This window comes from Bombus impatiens, unplaced genomic scaffold, assembly GCF_000188095.3.
Source record: "Bombus impatiens unplaced genomic scaffold, BIMP_2.2 scf_0074, whole genome shotgun sequence".
Lineage (NCBI taxonomy): Eukaryota > Metazoa > Arthropoda > Insecta > Hymenoptera > Apidae > Bombus > Bombus impatiens.
Window position 1 is genome coordinate 268,969 of NT_176493.1, and position 21,657 is coordinate 290,625.

The following is a 21,657-nucleotide window of genomic DNA, read 5'->3' on the forward strand; positions in this document are numbered from 1 at the left end:
TCTCAGTTGATTCTAAACTATGAATGGTAAATGGACAATGTAAAAGGCATTTTTTAAGTAAAATATATAGGCGCCCCAAGTGTGCAATTTATTTACATATAGATTTAGAGGTTTTCACGCCAAACACCGGCGAATTTGACGATAAAAGAACAATATTTTTTTCATCATAAAAGTGTTATTGTATATTACCTAGGGACGATATGTGTATAGTGTTACGGGTTATTTTCGTAGAATTATTAAAAAGCTAGATATCTTTCATACATTGTTTCGATATCTTTTGTAGTTTCCGCAGCGCATTAAGTTTACTGTGTGTTTTCAATTTTTTCCACCGCACTTGCAGCACGTTTGTGTTCACCGTTCAGCTCCGGAAAAACCAATTTTAACCAAACACAGCGTGGAATGTACCTACATGGGAAAGAAAAACGCATGAAAATATAAAATTTAACGATTCTCGAGTTGCATATAAGGTAACAAACAAACAAACTGACAGACAGACAGACATTGCATTTTATTAACATAGAGATAAAGACTCGCGTGTAAAAAATTTTGTTCTATATTTTCTTTTTTTATATATATAAGATCGCTTCTTCTTTATATTTAACTACCACCTACGACCTTCGTAGCGAAATGGTTAATGCAAACGAACTTCGGATCTTCGAAAGAAAAATGCCTCGAAAAACTAGAATTTCTTCTACCTACTTCTCTCTTGTTGATCATAAAACTTTATTCTTAACTACATCTCCGCATCTTCGAAAGTGAGAAAAGACGCGTTTAGACCTACTTATTCCTACTGCTTAGCTGGCACACATAGAAGCGCAGGTGTACTCGGAAGCTAGCAATCACCGCAAGACGCAGATGTTGCGTTTCAACGCATCTCTCTCTCTCTCTCTCTCTCTCCCTCCCTCTCTCTCTCTCTCTCTCTCTCTATCTATCTATCTATCTATCTATCTATCTATCTATCTATCTATCTATCTATCTATCTATCTCTATTTATTATTTATGGGACTACAACGTTACATCGATTTATAAAGATGCCAACGCCTCTCACTAATCACGTCACAGACTTTGCCTACGCCTCTGTGTATCTTCCCAGTGTATTAATATCGCGAAATTACATCAGTCGTGAGATTAATTTCAACGACATGACCTAAGGCAACTTACACGAAATTCTAGCCGTGTCGTGACGCGCCACGTCATCGCAGAACGTTTTAAACATTGTAAACAAGTCATTGCTCGAAATCGCGCGTTCAATGTCGGTACGAAAAGCTTATCAGCGCGAGACGCTGAATGATTAATGACAAGAGCGTCGAGTGTAGGAAGAACGCCTTCGAACCGTTTTGTAGCCAATATAATAAACGCAGGCTAATTGTCTTGACATAGTAACGAAGTTCTGCTATTTCGAAAACAGCCTGGCTGTTCGAAACGAAAATACCGTCCACGAACACGAAACGACCGTGTACTCATTGTAACTCGATAACAACACCACGATGCACGCGCGATGCGTTTATTTCCATCGTAATTAAGTTTCTCAATCTGAACGATTGCGAAACTGTTTCTCTGCCGTTCGTGATCGATTTAATGCATGTAAAAGTGGTTCGTGTCTAATAAAAATAGCGTTGAGTGATCGTCAAACCGTTAAACGAGTGACAATCGCTGTGTTGTAAATTTTCATTCCTTTTTCGAAAACACGTTTGATATCTTCGATAGGAATAATTGCGTGAAGATATCGTTTTATCGCGCGTTGCATTAAAATAAGTTGTTTAAAATAATTAGAAGATATGACTCGCGTATAATAAAATTAGTGTTAAACGTTTGTTTATCAATGTGCCAAACATACGAGGATCACTGTACAGTAACGTAATCGATTTCCGTGAGAATTCCATCTTTGAAAATAAGTTTGTCGTCGTAGGGTTTTTTGGTGAAAAGAAATATCGCGTTCAAATAAATTGCTCGAGGCGATCGAAAAATGGAATAGATGGTTGATTTGCGTATAATAGAAATAGCGTTAGATGATTATCAATCTATCAAGCATGTAAAGATCACCGTGTAAGTATGATAAATAAGGAAAATAAATTTTCGTAGGAATTTTTCAAAAACAAGTTTGTCGTTATACGAATATTTGGGGAGGAAAACGTTTTATTATGTATAGCAATAAAATAAATCGTTTAAAACAACTAGACAATTGGACATTACAACTGTTGACTGTACGTTTTTGTTTAATGATTATCATAAATTTCATCTTTCTCGCAAGTGACAAGTTAGTCTGTCAAGCTTGTAGGACTCGTTCGCGTCTGTTCAATTAGTTGCTGCATCAGAACCATTCGTAACGAAGTTTCTCCGATTGTTTCGTATTATAATTTAGTAGAACGCCGAAATTGTTTAGTCATAGTTTTTTTCGTACGTTTTGAATACTACAAAGATATTTAATATCTTAGATTCTATCAGAAATAATAAACGTACTTTCCTGGCAGAGTTTGCCAAGTTCAGCATTAAGCACCAACTATATAATAATTTTGATTTCATATTTTCTAAACGTTTCTATTTGGAAACTTCACTGGGAATAGTGGACAGTGGATTTAACGATGTTTATCATTAATGAATGTATTCTTTTAGAAAAACTTGTCGCGCCTATGTGTGAATTATATTGTAGCAGCAAGTAAGAAAACATTTACGCTGTAATCACTGTGATTTATTATTGACAGGAGTGTCGAGTGATTTACTAATGTAAAAAGTTGACAAGATTTCTTCGTTCTTCATGTTAATGAGTTTTTTGGCTGCTGAACATCATAGGTTCTAGGTCTAGGAACAACACAAGTCAGGAATCAAGATGTAGATAGATAGGAGTGGAATATAATGCAGGTACGAAACGTAGTAAACTTTTCACGTCATGCAGTTTATTTTTGTTCGACCTCGATATGACAGCAAGCATGTTAACGTATTTCGGTTGCAATCGTGTTTTTCGGGTGGAAAGAATTTGCATCGTTTTTGAAAATAGACGGTGGCTGGAAGAACGACGAAGCAGATGTACCCAAGAATACCATAATATAGCATTTGTAAACGTAGATATGCATTAAATATGTTTTCCTTTTAATTTTTCAAAATCTTTTATTATTTTCCAGTGTTTAATATATATGGCAAAGCGAAAAATAGTATATAAAAATATGAAATATTTCATTTGAGAATTATTTTAACGTAAACAAAATTCTTATTATAGAATCTGAATACGATAAGGCTCGACGATAAAATTTGTAGAATGCTCTTCGATTCGAATGATATAGGAGATAAGTTGCGTTTTCAGCTAATTGAAAATTGAATATAGATAAAAGAATACGAACTGTGTTTGAAATTTATTTCCTGTTACTTTAAATTAGTAATTGTAATGGAAAACTTTCAAACTTTTTTATACTACACTTTAACAATATAGTAGATGCACTTGAAATTTTATTTCATGTTCTTCTTCCTACAACTAACCCATCCGCTAGCAATTACGATAGTAATATTTCACGCTGTACAATCTCAAACAAAAACGTGACATTAAGGAAAGAGCGAGTGTCATTAAAGAGAGCACTTTGGGAACAAAGCGCTTCTATCCTTTTCGACGCCTCTTGATAGGCATTTTCTATTATATCCCACCTATCTCGTTCGAGCTTCTATCAAACCAAAAAGCCTCCAAAGATACACTACAATTTGATACGTTTCAAAACTGACAAACCCGTCATTCAAGACAACCTCCCCTTTATTGTCGTTACGCATTAACCCATCTCATCCCTCGATCGACGTTTTTAATCGTCTCTCTCCTTCAAACTTCCACCAAACTGAAGCCATTCTACTGCCGGTTACTACGTTCAAAAAAGGAACTCTCTGGAAAAGAAAGCCCCATCTCGAGAGTATTATTACCTTCCCACGCTGCAATTCGCTAATTAATTCCGCTATTATTAATCCATTAGAAAGATGAAGAAGGAAAAAGGAAGGAAGAAAAATGCCCGTATCGATGATGACGTTACATAACGTATCATACAAGATAAACGAGCCACAGAAAGCACGAGAAAGGCAGCAAATAGGTTCCTCCTTTTTCTTTTCTCTGTTTCTTTTTTCCTCTTTTCTTTTTTTTTTTTTTGCTTCTCTCGTTGACGTTTACGAGAAACATTCGAGTATACATGTAAAGTGGGGGTGAGGGATACGGAGAAAGATGGAGTGAAGCAGCAGGGATGGACAGAGCGAATACAAGGGACGGACAGAGAGAAACCGAGAGAGAGAGAGGGAGGAAGGGAGAGAAGGACAGAGCGTGGTGGTGGGTGGTTGATAAAGGGGTGAGTCGACCTGAATTTCAACGCGTGACCCCAAGCTCGATGACGTCACGGGACTGTATTTCCCTCGCCCTCCTCCGTGTCCTGAAGTATTCAGGGCCGCAAAGGAGTGCAGTGGACGAAGTTAGCCGAAGAAAGAGAAAATTACGAGGCTAACTGCAAGGGGAGGGGGCAGATAAAGGGGGTTGGACGAAGAAGGGAGCAAGGTAGACAGAAGAAATGTGTGCGTATAGGTGCATGTGTGTATGCGGCAAAGGAGAGGTTGAAGGGAGAATTTCAAAAGATTCGCGGCAATTGCGTTAAGCAGCCGTGACTGTCGTGACACGGCACCGAAATAAGGTTACTTGTAAACGAGACCGGTGACTAAGAGAAACCGTCTTAAAGTAAACTCGGCCCGGCGAGGAGGGTTCTTCAACCCTCCGCGTGAAATACGCTGTTAAAATCGAGTTTCCTTGTCTGGTTGCATTTTGAGCGCAGGGAAGCGAGACGCAGGCTTCGATTAGGGTTGTTTGGTGGGGATCGTTTATTCGCATACGGATATAGTTCTCAGATTACGAGTTTTCATCTCTAAGAAGCTTTCGGCTGGGAATTTTTATTTTAAATCGCGCGTGGCAAAGGCAATTAGAGGCGTCTTCGTTTTTCAAGAAAATGCATCAAAGTTATTTGATGTGTCACCTAGCGTCTCGACGGCTGTTGATTCTCCTGATGGTTTATTAATGTATATATAACGTAATTCGATTTTATAGAATTTTGTTTCGAACATACCTTTTTAATTTAAAATTTATGCCATCACGCGTGGCTTTGTACATGAGGTTATAATAGTCATAATTGTTATATGGATGCGAACGTCAAGCGTTCAATGTTAGATTTATTTGACGATATTCGTTATAATAAAATCGATGAAAAATCATAATGTTGCGAGAGATCGGCACTGCGGCGATACGCTTCTGCAAAGCAATGACGGATGAGTTAAACGTCGTTCGCGTGTAAACGCGGTAGAACGCTGCGATCCCGTGCAAGCTGGCTTCTGTAAGTTTATTTAATAGAAATTTATCCAATCATTGTCGTCTTTCTCACTAACTCAAACCTGACTTAAGTCTAATTTATGGGACGGCATAATTTCCTCGCGTAGGGCATCATCGCAGCAGGATAGAAGATGCAGCTTGGAATCGCAAGAATACACTGACGCAGTTAATTAAAAAGAATGTTACCAAGGCGTTAACGAGTGCCGTGTAATTTTCGATATTCGTTTGTTATTAGTCTGTAAACTGTAGCAAGATTATACGTATGCGTTATCGGAAAAGACAAACGTTGAATTAAATTCTTAGTGATAAAAGCGAGTCTTTCGAATTTATTTCAAGATATTTCCACATATTGATTAATATTATGCGATTAAGTTGCCCCGTTGTCACTCGCGGAAAGAGAACATTTTTACTTGGATATTTTATTTTTTAATATACAAATAGGAAGCGAATGGAGAATATAATGTTTGCATAATTCTCTTCCGTGTGAATGGCTTCTATATTTTAGTTATTAACTCGGCGAAATGGAAACTCATTTACAAACTTATATTATCTCTGTCGTTACTATTTCGCTTTTAATATTCACTGTTCTTTCACTTTTTTATATCAACTTTTTAATCACACGCTAGAATAATTCTCCTTTTAGTACGTCGTCGTTGCTCGTTACTTTTTCCTATATACTCTCGTGTTAAAAAATTAGTAAAGTCGATACGTTCATCGAACTATACAAACACTCCATATTCATGATTTGTATAATTTAATATCAGTTCACAAGTTGAAGCAAAAATAAGATATTTTCCGGAACAACTGTCACTCGTATTCTACGATATAACGTATTCGTCCAACGCGCAGGAATAATTCAAAGGATCAAAATACATAAACTGTTCTGGCACTCGTTCCATCATTTTATTAAACGCTTCGTCAACACTCGTTCAACAACGAAAACAGTCGCCAAAAATTTACTTACGAATGATTCACGCTTGCTGGTAATACGCCCGTTCAAACCACGCTTTTCCGACGTGTTTATCGACGAGGAAAACGATCGTTGATTTTCGCTAGAGAGATCGTAAAATGAAGGCGCGATGATGTCGGTCACGTTTCGGCCTGGAAGAGACAACAATCGATAATCCTCGAAAGCTGTGCGAGTGTAATGGTTTTTCGGCTCGGGCGACGATAAATCACGTCCGATTAACTGTTTTCAGCGACGGTGGTCGTTTCTGTGGATCGTTCGCCGATCTTAATGGCCGTTTTCCGGTTTCGTAACCGCGAGCCGGAGTTAATCTTAGCCGTTTCGCAGTTCCACGCAATTTACAACCCGCAAATCGAGACTCGTGCAGATGCCGTCCATCGATCCTTGATATCGCGACATCACGACGTCCGCGGTTCTTCTTGAAAAGATTAAATAATATTAATATTATTTTGGACGCGACGCGCGCACAGGGAAGAAGCTTTTTATATCGTATAGAAATTTGATAAAGTACAATTATAATAAATACAGTAAATAAATAACAATTTGATAAAGTATTTCATACAAACCTGAGTACGCAACCTGAGTAGGGGTGAGATTAAAGTGTAGATTAGAATTAAATGAAGTTAATGAAATTTGGAAATTATTGAATTTAATTATTGATGAAATTAGAATAAGGCAAAGGTAGAAATAAGGTTTCGTTTACAAAATTTGTTAGGTATATAAATTATAGTTATATATGTATATATCTATGAATTTTACTATATTTTTACATTATGTTATACGTGGTATTTATGTATATGATATATAAATATAAATCAACAAATGTTGTTTTTGTTATTATTAATATTATTATTAACCGAGTATATATATCCATATAATTCATCTCGAATTTTATAGAGTCTTGGACAGCGGTTAATGTATCAGGGAAAGGCTCACTACTTTTTGCAATATATACATACATAGACATACGTTACCACATTTACCCTTTCTCCAGCTGTTACTATTGGCTCTCTTCCTATTTTCTGTATTTATTTCATATAATTCGAATGCTACTTTCGAGAATGCTACTGTCCGGAGAATTCTCATTATAGATCTTTCGGTTTCACCCTCGTCGTTAAAATTCTTTTCACGGATTTCTCTCCATCTATCTGGAAAATTGCCTTCGAACGAGAAACAGTGCGTCTAGTGACTTTATCTTGCACAGAACTCACAAGTGCAACATTTTCGAACGAAAAGAATACTTGTAACGAACAAGTAATTCGAACTGCTAATTTGACCTAGTTGCCTAGGTTTTCGATCAAATTTCCGAATATTTGCCTCCTCGTCGATTTCGATGTTCTTGAAATATGTCAAGGTCGTCGTTCTGAACAACCTTTTTCCTATACATATACAGAGTGGTCGGTTTCAATTTTCAAGTTATACACAAAGGTATGTTTGGTGTCATATACATATGTCCGTGTCAAGCTATCGACGTGCTATCTCCTCGTGAATTTTAATGGGATTTTTTTTAATATCTTCGTAGCGACGTATAAACAATGAAAAAGATAATAAAAATCCCAGCCACTTCCAAACCCAAAGGATTACTAAGGGTTAGGCAATTTAAATGGTGGTGGTCAGCAAAAGCGATTATATTTTGGACATACATACGGATACACCGACAATAATTATAACAGATAAAAAGATAGATATTTATTGTAATATCAGCCCCCAGGGGGTCATAGAATGAACACGGTTTACAATATTCCTTATAGACACTCGTTCCTCCATACCATACCCATATCGCCCTCTGATCTATATTGCACACAGTACTCTCTTTGGTCCTATTACCTTCCACTTGCCTTCCATTCACCCTCTCCTGGTATTAACATCCACATAAAGTTACACAGTATATAACTGGAAATGAAAGAACGCAAACAGACGAGCCAGGAAACGTAAAGTAGCCACACGCATCCATACAGAGATAATGCGGCATATTTGGAATACCAGTTTGTTTAAGATGAATGAAAAATTACAGCAGAGGATCGAATAAACGAGGGAACGAATAAAACTGTATAACATCATAGGAAAGCTAATGTACTTTTATAATTTCAAACGCTCGGTAATAGCGAGAAACAAAGAGTATCTGAAGCGTTGGTCTAATTGAAAACTGACATAAAAGTAAACGATTTTGTTACGGCGTGGGTAATTTGAAATATCGCTGCTCCAATTTAGCTTCGCTATATAGAATTAAAGAGCGGTTAGATAATAAAAGCATTTTCTCTTTTCTCAGGTCCAATCGCGTACAAAAATTACAGCATAGGGAACGATCACGTTTGATGAACGTCGACTCTGTGTGTTAAAATTTGCTTGCAGTAGTCACGTGTATAACTTGCACGGTCATAACCAACGTATTCAAAATGTAGCCACATTTCACACGTGAAACACTGCACCCACTCACTCTTCCGCTCTTTTGCCTTCGCTGTAGCTCACGTTGCAGAGAAGAGGCGCACAGCATCCGTTTCGATAGGTTTTTCCTCGATATGCCGAATTAGAAACGTGACATTGGAACCTAAAATACAGTGTCACGTTATGTACGAAATGTTCGCAAAATTGACACGAAACCATAGAATTAAGATACGAACGAGTAAATTAAGCGATTTTCTTTAATGTTTTGTCATGGTTGTAACAATGAAATACTTTGAAAAATTGACGTTCTTTTACCGATTTTACCGTAGATCGAGGCGGAAATATAAACATTACAATTCCTGAACAAATGTCACTGGTTAACAGATCATTCGCCTCTATTATTCACGGTGTTTCAAATCAGACGACGTTAATAGTTTTTTTAAATACTTCGGTACTCCAAACTACTAATAGTATTCCAAATATGCTGCATTTCTTCTACACATATCAGAGTTCGGAATACATATACCAATAAATACTATTAATTAGAACTAAAGTAAAACTACAGCTGAAAAAGCTAGAACTAAAGCTACACCAACGTAAGTATATATATAAATAAATAAATATGAATATAATACTGATGGGATAAAAGCATACATTAATAAATAAAATAAAAGTGAATTATGCATAAATAAAAAGTAATATAAAATTTATTATCATACTGGTATAGAAACGATATCTAAAACCGACCATCTTGTATATAGGATGTTTCGTAATGTGTGGAATCCATTTCAGGAATGGGCAAGGGATACAAAAACGATGAACGAGGTTCATAAAAACGCGTGTCCTGTTTAACCTCGTTTCAAAGTTAGAGCCACTCTCGCGTCGCAATAATCCGCGACAACTTATCTTCATAGAGGATGCTCGAAATGACCGCCCTCGGTTTGTACGCAAGCTCGCGGTCGTCGTGTCAAAGAATTTTGCGATCTTTCAAAAATTCCAGGTCTATGTCGGATAATACAAACCGAGGGTGATTATTTGAAGCAGCTTGTACAAAGATAAGCAGTTGTGGATTATCGAAACGCAAAAGTAGCCGTAACTTTGAAACAAGGTCAAATAGGACGCCTGTTTATATCAACTTTTTTCATTGTTCTTGCGCCCCCTGTTCATTCCTAAAGTGGGTCGTGCTGTGAAACGCCCTGTATGTACAGAGAGAAAGTTGTTTAGGGTGGTGATCTTGACAACGCATTACAAGGTCATGGAAATCGATCAAACGGTATATTCAATAACTTTACCCCGTTTTTGATAGAATCTACATAAGTAATGTTACGTAAGACGAGCCTGAGTGCAGAGTTTGAAGAAATTCGGAAAAATGGAAATGCGTGAAAAATACCCGACAAGATTTAACGGCCTCGAGCAAACATACATCAAAATGACTAAATCTTTGTAACAACCTGTAATCCGTTGTTTTATCACATTTTCTCGTTGCTGATAACGCTTGAAACGTTTTTCATTCGTGTCCCAGTGTTCTTGTTTTGAAAAATTTTTCAGTTTTATGCGCACTCGTGAAAAATTTCAAAGTACAGAAATGTATCTAATATGCAAAAATATATAAAATATTCTAAATAGAGTTCTGCTTATCATATTTAATGGATGAAATAAATTTCTGTTTTATCTATATGCAAATAAATAAATAAATATATATATATATTAGGTTGTCCGGAAAGTGTCTTTCTTTTCCAGACACGTCTTTTACAACAACGCACCTTTATACAAACATGAAACCTAATCTGTCGAACGTTGTAATCTTTATTTATTTACAACAAAATGGATCATACGTAATTCGATAAAATAATATAAAACGGAAGAAACTTTTTGGACGTATAATATATGTATATATTTTGCAATTTATCAGTAGACAAACATTCGGTAAATTGTTTTAAGTGTGGCAAAATAGCACGACGACGGTCTCCTCATTAAGACGTCATTATCGACGATCCGTGTTTTTTGCTTAAGTTTTCCCGATCCATAAAAATACGAGTTTGCATGAAATCCTATTTTAGCAGTCTATTGATTAGTCTACGAGTCTCCGATTATTAAGGGAATTATTAAGGGAGACAATGAACGCGTTAGTTAAATATATAGGACTTATTATTAAAGAGATTATTAATAGATGTAGAGAATTTTCCTTTTTCTTTGATGCACCAGACATGTTATGCTTGGAAAGTTCGAATCTTTTATCTCATTTCTGTATGACACGGACATTTTACTTCGTGCAGAATGCACATTTAAAGATTAAAAGCAGTTATTCCAAGTTTCTTGTGCTTCGTACATGTTTTATGAATATATAATTTGTCGAGGAGCTTCTCATTGGAATCTTTCGTTTTATTTTTCAATTGTCAGATTAATGCGTATCGCAGATTTATAACGTTCAAAAAGAAGCGTTAGAATTCTACTTTCTCTTCGCAAATCTAAACGATTTAAATACTTTAGAAATTATAGGAAATATATTTGCTAGACCACGTGCTTTTATGTATTTATAGAAAATTTCGGACTGCAAAATTGCACAGAATTCGCATTATATGAAAAAATATAACAAAACACCCAAAACATAGTGCTTTCTGTAATTTGGTAAGTAAAGCAATTTTCTACCGAGGATCTGCTTTTTTAAATTATATTCTTAACAATATGAATCTGCATAAAATTAATTTTGATCTATTAATTACTCTTAATTACCTTTACTCAAGAGATACTCAAAATAATCAGCTTGCATTTGAAGGCAACTCTGTCTCTTGTCGTGAATTCTGAATTGTTCCCAGCGTTTGCCGAATTTGTTGAAAGTTTGTCCTATTCTGAACCTTAATATTTCAACATTTTCAATAGCTGTTACATACACACAAAATTCATCATATCACATGAACGAAAACAGATAAAGCGCATGTCTATACGAATTTCCTTCGTTGCTTTTGGATGTACAATCACTCCCCGAAGTTGAGCCTCACATACTTTGTTATTCCCTATATTTATATTTATATATTATATGTCTGATAGTAGTTGTCATTTACCATTTAATTGAAGTGTCACTTAAAACGATTACAATCTCATAACGCTTTTCTTACGAAAATAATTTTTCCTTCAATTTGCTTTCCTCTAAAATTAATAAAACGATGACAAACATGTCTGCATTTCGCTGGACCCCTCAATTTCGGACAGAACGAATAGAATTCTGATGGAATAATTTGTGCATACGCGCATGCATATTACAATTAAACATCCTGTCTTTTATTGTAATTAACTACTACTTTATGCATCGAACTAATTTTCCGCTACGAAAGTCGGTCGATGGTAAACTAATTGATTACAGACAGTTATTATTCTTAATTAAAATATGAATATTAATGTCTTACTCATCGCTGGTATAATCATGCACAACGTTCCAGTGTCACTATTTCACAGCAGTTTGTGACTTGCCACGAAATGCACCCGTTATTTTAATGATAATTACATGTTAAACGAGAATCGACTACAGTTACCCGCGGCACCGGCCGATGAAATAATTTTATCGAAATAGTATTAATAATTACGCGAATATACCAATTCGTCTACAGCTGATACCTGTTATCTGCGTTCACCAATTTCGTATAATTGCCCGATAAAATGCAAACATAATTTCCAGTTCGCCTTCTGTTAATAATCTTGGCGCAATTATATCTTATACCTTTCTACTTTAGAAAAAATTGATTTATTTGAGATAGAATCGATATTGTTCGTGTTTTGGCGAGTTAACGTTTACGATTGAAAAGCTCGGAAGAAAAGCAGTATATCGATGTTCTATATATCTACCGAATATTGTGTTCTAGTAAGTTATTAACTAGCTGAGAAAGATATTGTTATTTATTCATTTTTAACTGCTGCCTTGCGGTTTAGGATGTCTTTCCATTTACAATCTATTTGTTTACGATATGTGCTTAAACCGCATTCACATTATAATTACAATTAATAACCTTACTTATCATTATCTTCCTTATTAAACTATCAACCTATTGCTAAACTATTGTTCTATCGATGTTATAAGATGTATATGTGTGTTCAAAGTTTTATATTTTTTCGATTGTTGTACGTGAAGTGAAATGTAGATTTTACGAAGAATCAAAGAATCAAAAAATGTAAGAATGTAAAATCGAAAGTTCGTGTAAATCCTAAAGTTGAGGACTAGATAAAATAAACAAATATAAATAAATACTAGCTGAGAAAGAGCGATAAGTGTACTAATGTAATTTTAATGTAATTTTATTGCGTTATGTCTTCCTTAAAAAAATTGTGTTTAAATTTTTAATCATGTTTAAATATTAGTAATTATTCAAACGTCGATACTTTTCCATAACTCAAAAAGCGTTAATTTCAAGGAAGAACTAACTTGAGGAAGCTATGAATAGAGTCAATAGTTTCCAAAGATGGAATGAAACTTGAAATTTCTAATTAATTGTGAAATAACAATAATTTTTACTTATTACTTATTTATTATTTTCTCTGTTTGAAAATGAAGTGAAACTTATTCACTGAAACTTTGATTCCATACATTTTTTGCATAAATAGGAAACTTTTATTTTCTTGCAGATAGAAAGGAGATTCAATTATTCAGAAACATTTATTTTGCTTTAAAAAAAAGTTAAAGCTGTCCGAGCATTAATGAAAGTTACTTGGAAAATGTATTACTCTTAAAAAAATTAAACGCTAAATTCTAGAGCGTATATGTAATTAATTGCTTTTTCCTTTGTACAATTCCGCCCTTGTTGTTGGCGAAATAAAACAATTATACAAAAATCGTAACTTGCTTTCTCTTCTATTATACATTGATCCTACTTTCGATTCCTTAAATAATCATACGTGAAAAAATAATTTTAACCTTCGTATTTTCTCCTAAAATATCTGCTAAAAAGTATATGGATCCATCAGAAGTTTTATTAACGGAATACAAAATAACTGGTTATGGCTCAACTTTTATAACAGAGTTAAAGTGTTAACATACAAAGTTAACTTGGAACAGGAAAGGAATGATTGAAAAGTTAAAAGTTCGGTAAATCACGTTTATTTATAAAAGTTAAAAGTTTCATTCGATCCCTGCTGGTTCTCCACAAACTTGATCTGCAATTTTATTGCGTTAAAATATAAACTCTTTACAAAAAATATGTTTCAGTTTTTAATCGTGTTTAAAACATAATATTAATAGTTGCTGAAATACGTAGATATTTTTCCGTTACCCAAAAGGAGTTCGATACTGATAGGTTTAATTTGGGACCATAACGTTGAAGTTTTTCGCGTAACAATTTCTCAGAATGTATTATTTATTATTTATTTATTATCGCTTAGTTCGTGCCTTTCGGCTTTGGACGAACTTTCGGTTTTACATCTCTTATATCTATTTCGTTTCTTATATGTCTACCCCCCCCCCTCTTATCCACTCTATTGTATTGCACTCCCTTAATTATTTTATCTCTAAGAACTGAAACTAAAAACTGCAAATTAACAACTAATGACTAAGAATTATTGCAACTTTGGGCTTTTGCCTCCTTGCTGTGCTTCCTTCCTGTCGTTTGCCATTCTCTTCTTTATTATTGCATTTAGTTCTGTTAAACCTTTTCCAGTCTCTTTTAGTGTTTTTCCTATGTCCTTTGTTCCTCCCGTTATTTCACATTCTTCTATTACATGTCTCAGGTCTTCTTCTTTCCTTCTACATAGTCTGCATCTTTTTTCTCCCTCTTTTTTCCAGTACTCCCTTGCTTTGGTCTCGTTTCCACATCTGAATCTTGCCAGTATTCTTTTGCCCTTCCACTTTACCCTCCCTTCTAAGTACTTTGGTAATTTTTCTTTGGCGATATTTCTATAATATATATTATATTTGGATTTCCTTATCCTTTCCCCCCTCTCTTCTGCTTCCCTCTTTCTTCTTTCTTCTATAATTTGGTCTGCTGTCATCCTTTTCTGTTCTTCTCTTGCTTCCATCTGCGTCCCTTCATTTCTCACCTCTTCTAATCCCTTCTTTCTCTTTTTTGCTCTTTTCCCTTCTTGGCCATTTCCCCAGTTTCTCTCTTTTTCCTTTATACACTCCTTTACTAGTTCCTCTTTTGATTCTAGGGCTTTCTCTTTATACCTTGCTGCTCTTTCTAATGCTTTTTCTTTGATTTCTGTTAGTTTGCATTCTTCTATCAATATATAATTTGATGTTGTCATATCTGAACCTAATATCCATTTCACATATCTTCTTTGTATTCTATCCAGTCTTTCTTCCATGTTCCAGTCCCATATCTCTACTCCAAACAGCGCCACATTCTCTACCAGTGCTCCAAACATCTTCATTCTCCTCTTGTAGTCCTGTTTGAATATTCTTTCTCCCACGCTCCACGTTTTCTTCATTGTTATTGTTGCTCTCTTTTACCTGTCATGTATGCGTTTCTCATCACTACTGTTTTTCTGTAGTATGTACCCTAGGTATCTTATCTCGTCCGCTTCTTCTAATTCTTGCTCTCCCCATTTCCATTTTCTTTGTCTTCTTTTGTTCCTTCTTTTTTCGAAAACTACTACCTTGGTCTTTTCCGTGCTCAGTTCTAATTCGGCTTCCTTTAAAAATTTTTGAATCTCTTTAACATTTCTTTTAGCTCCTCTTCTTTATCCGCCATCAGCGCAATATCGTCTGCATATGCTAATGACCATACCTTTCTTTCTCCTACCACTATACCCGCAGCTTGTCCTTTCCTTAGTTCTTCTTCCAGTCCTGCCACGTAGATGTTGAATAATGTCGGGCTCAACGGGCACCCCTGTCTGACTCCCCTCACTGTCCAAAATTCTCTTGTGTTGTGGTTCTTGACTCTCACTACATTCTTTGTTTCTGCGTATATCTCTTTAATCCTTCGAGTTAGTTTTCCGCTAATCCCCTCATTTTCCTCATTTTCTCTTCCAATTTCTCTTTGTTTAGCCTGTCGAACGCCGCTCTTAAGTCCGCAAAGCAGGCATATAATTTCCCTTTTTCTCTACTCAACTGTTTGTCTATGATATGGTTTATCACAAATACTGCGTCGGTCACTCTTCTTCCTTTTCTGAATCCGAATTGACTCTCTTTCAGTTTGTTTTCAATCTCTGCCTTCAGCCGTTCGTCCAGTATTCCTGCATAAATCTTGTATGCTGTATTCATTAATGTTACTCCTCTGTAACTCTTCGCTACTCTCTTGTCCCCCTTCTTATATATCGAACATATTACTCCTTTTTTCCAATCTTTCGATATCCCTTCCCCATTCCATATTTTCTTTAACAACTCCCATAACGCCTTCCCCGCTTCGGTGCATACTTCCATACCTCATTTTCTAGCCCGTCTTCCTCCATTGCTTTCTTTTCCTTCAAGTTTCTTGGTAGATCACCTCTTCCTTCTCTATATTATCTTCTCTCTCCCCTATTATTTCCTCTTCCGCTCTATGCCCCTCCGTTTTTCTTCCCTCTTTGTGCTCTGTTCTTTCTAAAATTTCCATAAAGTGATCTTTCCACTCTTCTTCGCTTATATCCTCATCTATACCCTCTCTACTTCTATATTTATTTATTTTCACGCTTCTTGTTCTGTTTTGATCTTCTTTATTTTCTCCATTTCTTCTTCGTGTCTTTCCTTTGTTTGTTTGCACCACTGTTTGAATGCTTTTTTTTCCTCTGTGAGCGCTTCTCTGCTGCATTTTCCTTCCATAAACTTTGCCATCTTCCTTCTCATCTCTCTTTTCCTTTCTTTCCACTCCTTGTCGTACCACGCTTTCTCTCCTATGAGAGTTTATCTTCTTTTTGATTTCCGTCTCTACTGTTCTTCCCTTGCAGGTCCAATCTTTACATTCCTCCAGGTATTTTTCTACACTTTCGTTCGTCCATTCCCTTTTCTCCTTCTTTTCTTCCTTCTTTTCCTCATTTTTTTTTTTTGTAATTCCGGCTACCCTATTACTATTTCTAACGGCATGTGGCCCGACTCTGTTCTTTTTCCTACTTTCATGTCGATTATTTCTTCTGTCGCCTCCTGATTGCCAATCACATAATCTACTACTGAGTTTCCTCTCTCCCCAATATATGTCCACTCCTCCCTTTCTTTATCTCTTCCATTGATTATCATCCAGTCTCCCTCTTCCAGATACTTTAGCAGAGTTCTTCCTTTCATGTTCATTTTCTTGTCTTTTGATCGCCTGTTTTTTTCTTTCCCTAGATCCTCGTTTATCGGCCCTCCCTCTTCTCCCGTTCTTGCGTTCCATTCTCCGCCGATGATCATCACTTCCTCTTCTTTTCCGTCTACTCTTTCCTCCATTTCTTTCCATGTCCCTATACGTCTTATTATTGTATACTATTTCTTTTTCCAGTATATTATCACTTATTTCTTTGTATTCTATTTCTCTCGGTTCCTTATTTATACCCGTTATTATTCCCCCCTTTGCTCTTCCTTCTTTTCTTACTCTCATTGCTGCTCTGCATTTCCAGTCGAATTCTTTGGATAGTCTATATTTTAGTTTTTCCCAGTTGTCTTCCTCTATCCATGTTTCCGTGAGTCCGATCAAGTCGAATGTCTTCAAATATTCCCACACCTCCTTATCCTTACTTATTAACCCTACTACATTCCAGAAGCACATTTTCATCCCCTTTGTAGTCCTCCCTTTCCCCTCTTTTCGTTTTTTCCTCTCTCTCTTTCTTTCTTCCTCCAGCCTCTCTTCATTTTCGTTCCATCTGTACCATCTGTTTTCTATTTTTAGTTTCTTATATCCTATCCTTACATATTCGCCCTTTTCTCTTCTTACTCTGGCTATCCTTCTTACTTGTTGCTGTACCTCCCTTTCTTTTCTTGTCAGATCGTCATCTATATATACCCCTTTTTCCAATTTACTTTTCTCCTTCATTATCCTTATTTCTTCCTTCATTGATTTCATCGTCGCCACTATTATTGTGTTTTTGCCCCCCACCCTTATCATATGTGTTCTTTCTACTTCTGCCCCTATTTTCCTTTTTTTTCTCTTACGAATTCCTTTACTGTCTCTTCATTGCTTCCTTCGTCCCAGTCTACTCCTTTGATTACTATGTTCCTTCTTCTTTTCTCTCTCTCTGCCCTGTCCTTCTCCTTCTCGATTCTTCTGATTCTGCCCAATAATTCTTTTTTTCTCTTTTCCACTCTTCTTTCTCTCTGGCTCTTTCTCTCTCTCTCTCTCTTTCCCTTCCTTCCCTTTCCTCTTTCATTTCCCTCTTCATTTCCTCCACTTGCTTTTCGAATATACTTTTTATTTCCTTTATCATTTTCTCGAATCCTCTTTCCATTTTCTCCATTTCTTCCATCATTACCCCCATTCCTTTTTCCCTGGTTGGTGTCTCCTTTTCCGACAAGCTGTATTTATCCAATGTATTTTTTAAATCTGCCTTATCTCCCGCTTTACCCGTGTTCCTTGATCTCCCTCTATTTGTCGCTATCTGTCGTTTCCCTACCTTACTTTTTTTGCCGCGCTTCTGACTTCCTAACCTCTTCTCTTCTTATTTGTATCTCTCTCTCGTTCCCCTCTTCTTTTCGTTTTTCTTTCACTTTCTTCTCATATGTTCGCCCTTTATCTTTCCTCCTTCGTGTCATTTTGTGTTTCCTTCTCCTTTTTCCTTCCACACTTCACTTTTTCCACAGAGCTCTCCGTCCGCGTGTTACCCTCGCCCCGAACCAAACCTAAAGTCTTTCTCAAAATGTATTTAAACTATCAATATATTGCTAAACTATCGTTCTATCGATGTTATAAGATGTATATGTCTGTTCAAAGTTTTATATTTTTTCGATTGTTGTACGTGAAGATAATGTAAACTCGAAAGTTTGTGCAAATCCTAAAGTTGGGGACTAAATAAAATAAACAAATATAAATAAATATTAACTAACTGAGAAAGAGTGTGTATTTAGATCGATAACAAATTTATTATATATTTATAAATATAAGAACCATGAGGAAGAGATATAATTTTCGATAGAACGTTAGGATTAATATAGTATGATTTCTTGCGTAATATGTACCTTACAGTAAATATTTGTGCGGCTCGCGTTCGATATATTCAACAAATATATCTTCTTCCGGAAATGTAGTTTAAATATTATCCAACGATATTTAGTAGTTCTTCTATTTATATCGATTAATCTTGACTAATATCGATTAATATTGACTTATAGATTGAAAACGCATAACATGGTTGCAACACAGAGTTTCGTAGTAATATGCTGTTAAATGTACAGGTTATTAATTTGCTATCATTGTTTGCCAAAACACGGTTTATTTCTGTTTAACAATTGCCTGTCGCTCGCGTGGCTAACCGATTTTGATTTATCTCGTCGCGTGCGTGTCACTTTTGCATTATTGCGTCGTTAATTTATCAAAATCAGCCTTTAACACACATGGTGTGGCAGCATAATCGAAAGCATTCGTCTATATTATAAATTGCCAAAAATTTAACGATGTTCTAGACAGGTAGATTTGTCGACGAGCGTAGAGTCAATTACTGCAAAAGAAATTCTGAAAACTGAACTTTATAACGTGTAATATTCTTCGTGAGATCGCAAATTTACAGTATTTCAAAGTTAATGTAATAAATAATTCTTTACGTTATCCAGTGTGTTATATCTATCGTACGTAGATCGACAACGTAACATAATCGATATAATTGAACTCTGATACAATTAAAATTAAGATAGGAAGGAAATAATGGAAAGTTAGCAGAATAAATGAAGTACAATGTAATGAATGAAGAAGAACTATGCCAAATATGTAACATGAAAAAATTAGAATCAACCGAATACATCGTAAAAGACCAATGTATATAGCGAACCAAGAACGAAAATATGCAGGAATAAGAATAGCAGGCAAATTATGAAAGCGAACATTGAAGAAGATGTAAAAATATTCCACAACTTCGTACAAAGTGCAGTGAGAATTAGAACAATTTGCTGAAAATACTAAGGCAGTAAAGGTCCATTCACAATAATTGATATTGATTGTGATATTAATTATCGATGTTAACTTCTAGCAATAAAGATAGGAATAAGACTAAAAGGGATAGTACAAATCAGGATTATATCAAAGAAAAAAGATCGTTACTTATATATCTACTCATATACTTTTGTAATATTATTGCAGGAAAGTATCCAAATATGAAATACCATTTTATTTTTCGTATGTCGTTTGTATAAAATTAATCACATCAGAAGAAGACTTTTATGGATATTCAATGATACATTTACACCAAATTTAAGACCACTTTTATGCTTCTCACGCTATGAACAATATTCGATATTGAACTAACATTAAGAAGACAGAAGTTGTACCTAACATGGAATACCGACGTTAGGTATTTCCATAAAAAAAGCAAAAGAAATCGTATTCTTTTTATTTCACTCTTCTTTGAGAATAAAATCGTATCTCGGAAGAAGTACATTAAAAAATAGGTCTCTTTTTTCACAAAGCCGAAATAAGGTGGTTCTCGAGACTTGAAAACGACTTATTGCTTTGAGGTACCCCATTTTCTTTTCTCGAACCATTTTTACGGCTCGACCCGTCTCTTTTTCGTTCTAGACTGTTCTTTCTTATCAATTTTTCCTTATGCTGGAACAGGACATCTTGTTATCTTATAAATAAAACAACCTATAAAAAGAAGTAATCCAAATATGGAATATTCTATAATTGGACTACTACTGGGCGTCCGCATTTGGAATTTTACAAAGTTAAAGACACGATAATCAATTCGTAAATACTTGCGAGTATCATATCGGCAACAACAAAAAGCATAAATAAATACGGTGAAATAATAACAAAAAGACATCAAATTTACACATCGTTGAAAGTTTTCGAACGGCAGTAAAGTAGAATGATATCCTGCCACGACATTAACGTTCATTACATACACGACATTACATACCAAAGTGAATGAGGTAGCCTACAGCCGTGTGAGATATTCGATTGCCAGATTTTTAAAAATAGCATTATTCCATATTAGGTATACTATTCCATACTTGGTACTTTCCTCTGCTTTTTACATATTTTTAATCGGCATATTACTTAAGCTTGTAATGGACAAAAGTCTAACATAAGAATTTAAAAGAAGATACAAAGAAAATATAGACAAAGAAAAGATATTTAATAATCAATGATAATTGAGCAACTGTTTGGTATTTCTTAGAAACTTGATGTACAAAAATACAAAGATATCAATTATTTATTAATATATAACTCCCTGGCGATTATTTACTCCTGTTCATTCTCGAATTATCCAAATTCAAATATATCTGACAAATTTTCAAACTTTTTCCCGAAAACGATACGCCATGGAATAATGTTATATCATATTTTCGACTTGCTTTTTCATGTATAAAACGGAAAATGTTGCGCATCCATTATTTCCTTATAAAACGAAAGAAACTTTTCGGACGACCTATATATGTTGCGTCTTAGAAATATTTAAATTAGTTAAAATTCCATAATATTTGTAAGATATTCGAACTCAATATGGATTCTATAACATGAATAATGGAATTTAATTTCACCGCTATAAATACATAGGCTAAAATGTATAGTAATTACACCATAACGTATAATTTTTGCAAAATATTATATTGCATTTACTTACGTTTTTTCCACAATATTATCGAAATCATTCGCATTGTTGAAAATTTGTTAGTCCATCAAATTTATAATCTATGAAATATTTAAAATCTATAACATTTAGCAAATTGTCTCTCACCGATGAGCAATGTGGCCAGTCAACGTGTCGAACGTTGAGCCATAACGTGATAACGTAAAGCCATTTCTATCAAGATTTCAGGTCGAAGAAAATTGAAGAAACAGAAGGAAAGGAAAAAGGACAGAAAAAAAAGAAAGAAAGATTGCACGCGATAGAAACTTAGTTTACATAATCACGTTGGCATGCGCGGTGCATTCCATTAATTATGCGCGGC

At 35.2% G+C, this 21,657-nt stretch overlaps 2 protein-coding genes across 18 annotated transcripts in view; one reads left to right on the plus strand and one right to left on the minus strand.

Moving 5' to 3' along the window:
* Positions 1 to 21,657, plus strand: part of LOC100748680 — a 136,606-nt gene that overhangs the window by 76,470 nt on the left and 38,479 nt on the right. The gene's annotated exons all lie outside the window — the stretch shown is intronic.
* Positions 16,663 to 18,212, minus strand: LOC117152579 (trichohyalin-like). The gene is given in 3 exon segments (XM_033324827.1): positions 16,663 to 17,698; positions 17,701 to 17,837; positions 17,840 to 18,212. Coding segments are annotated over 3 exon segments (1,233 nt in total). The 5' UTR covers positions 18,033 to 18,212; the 3' UTR covers positions 16,663 to 16,795.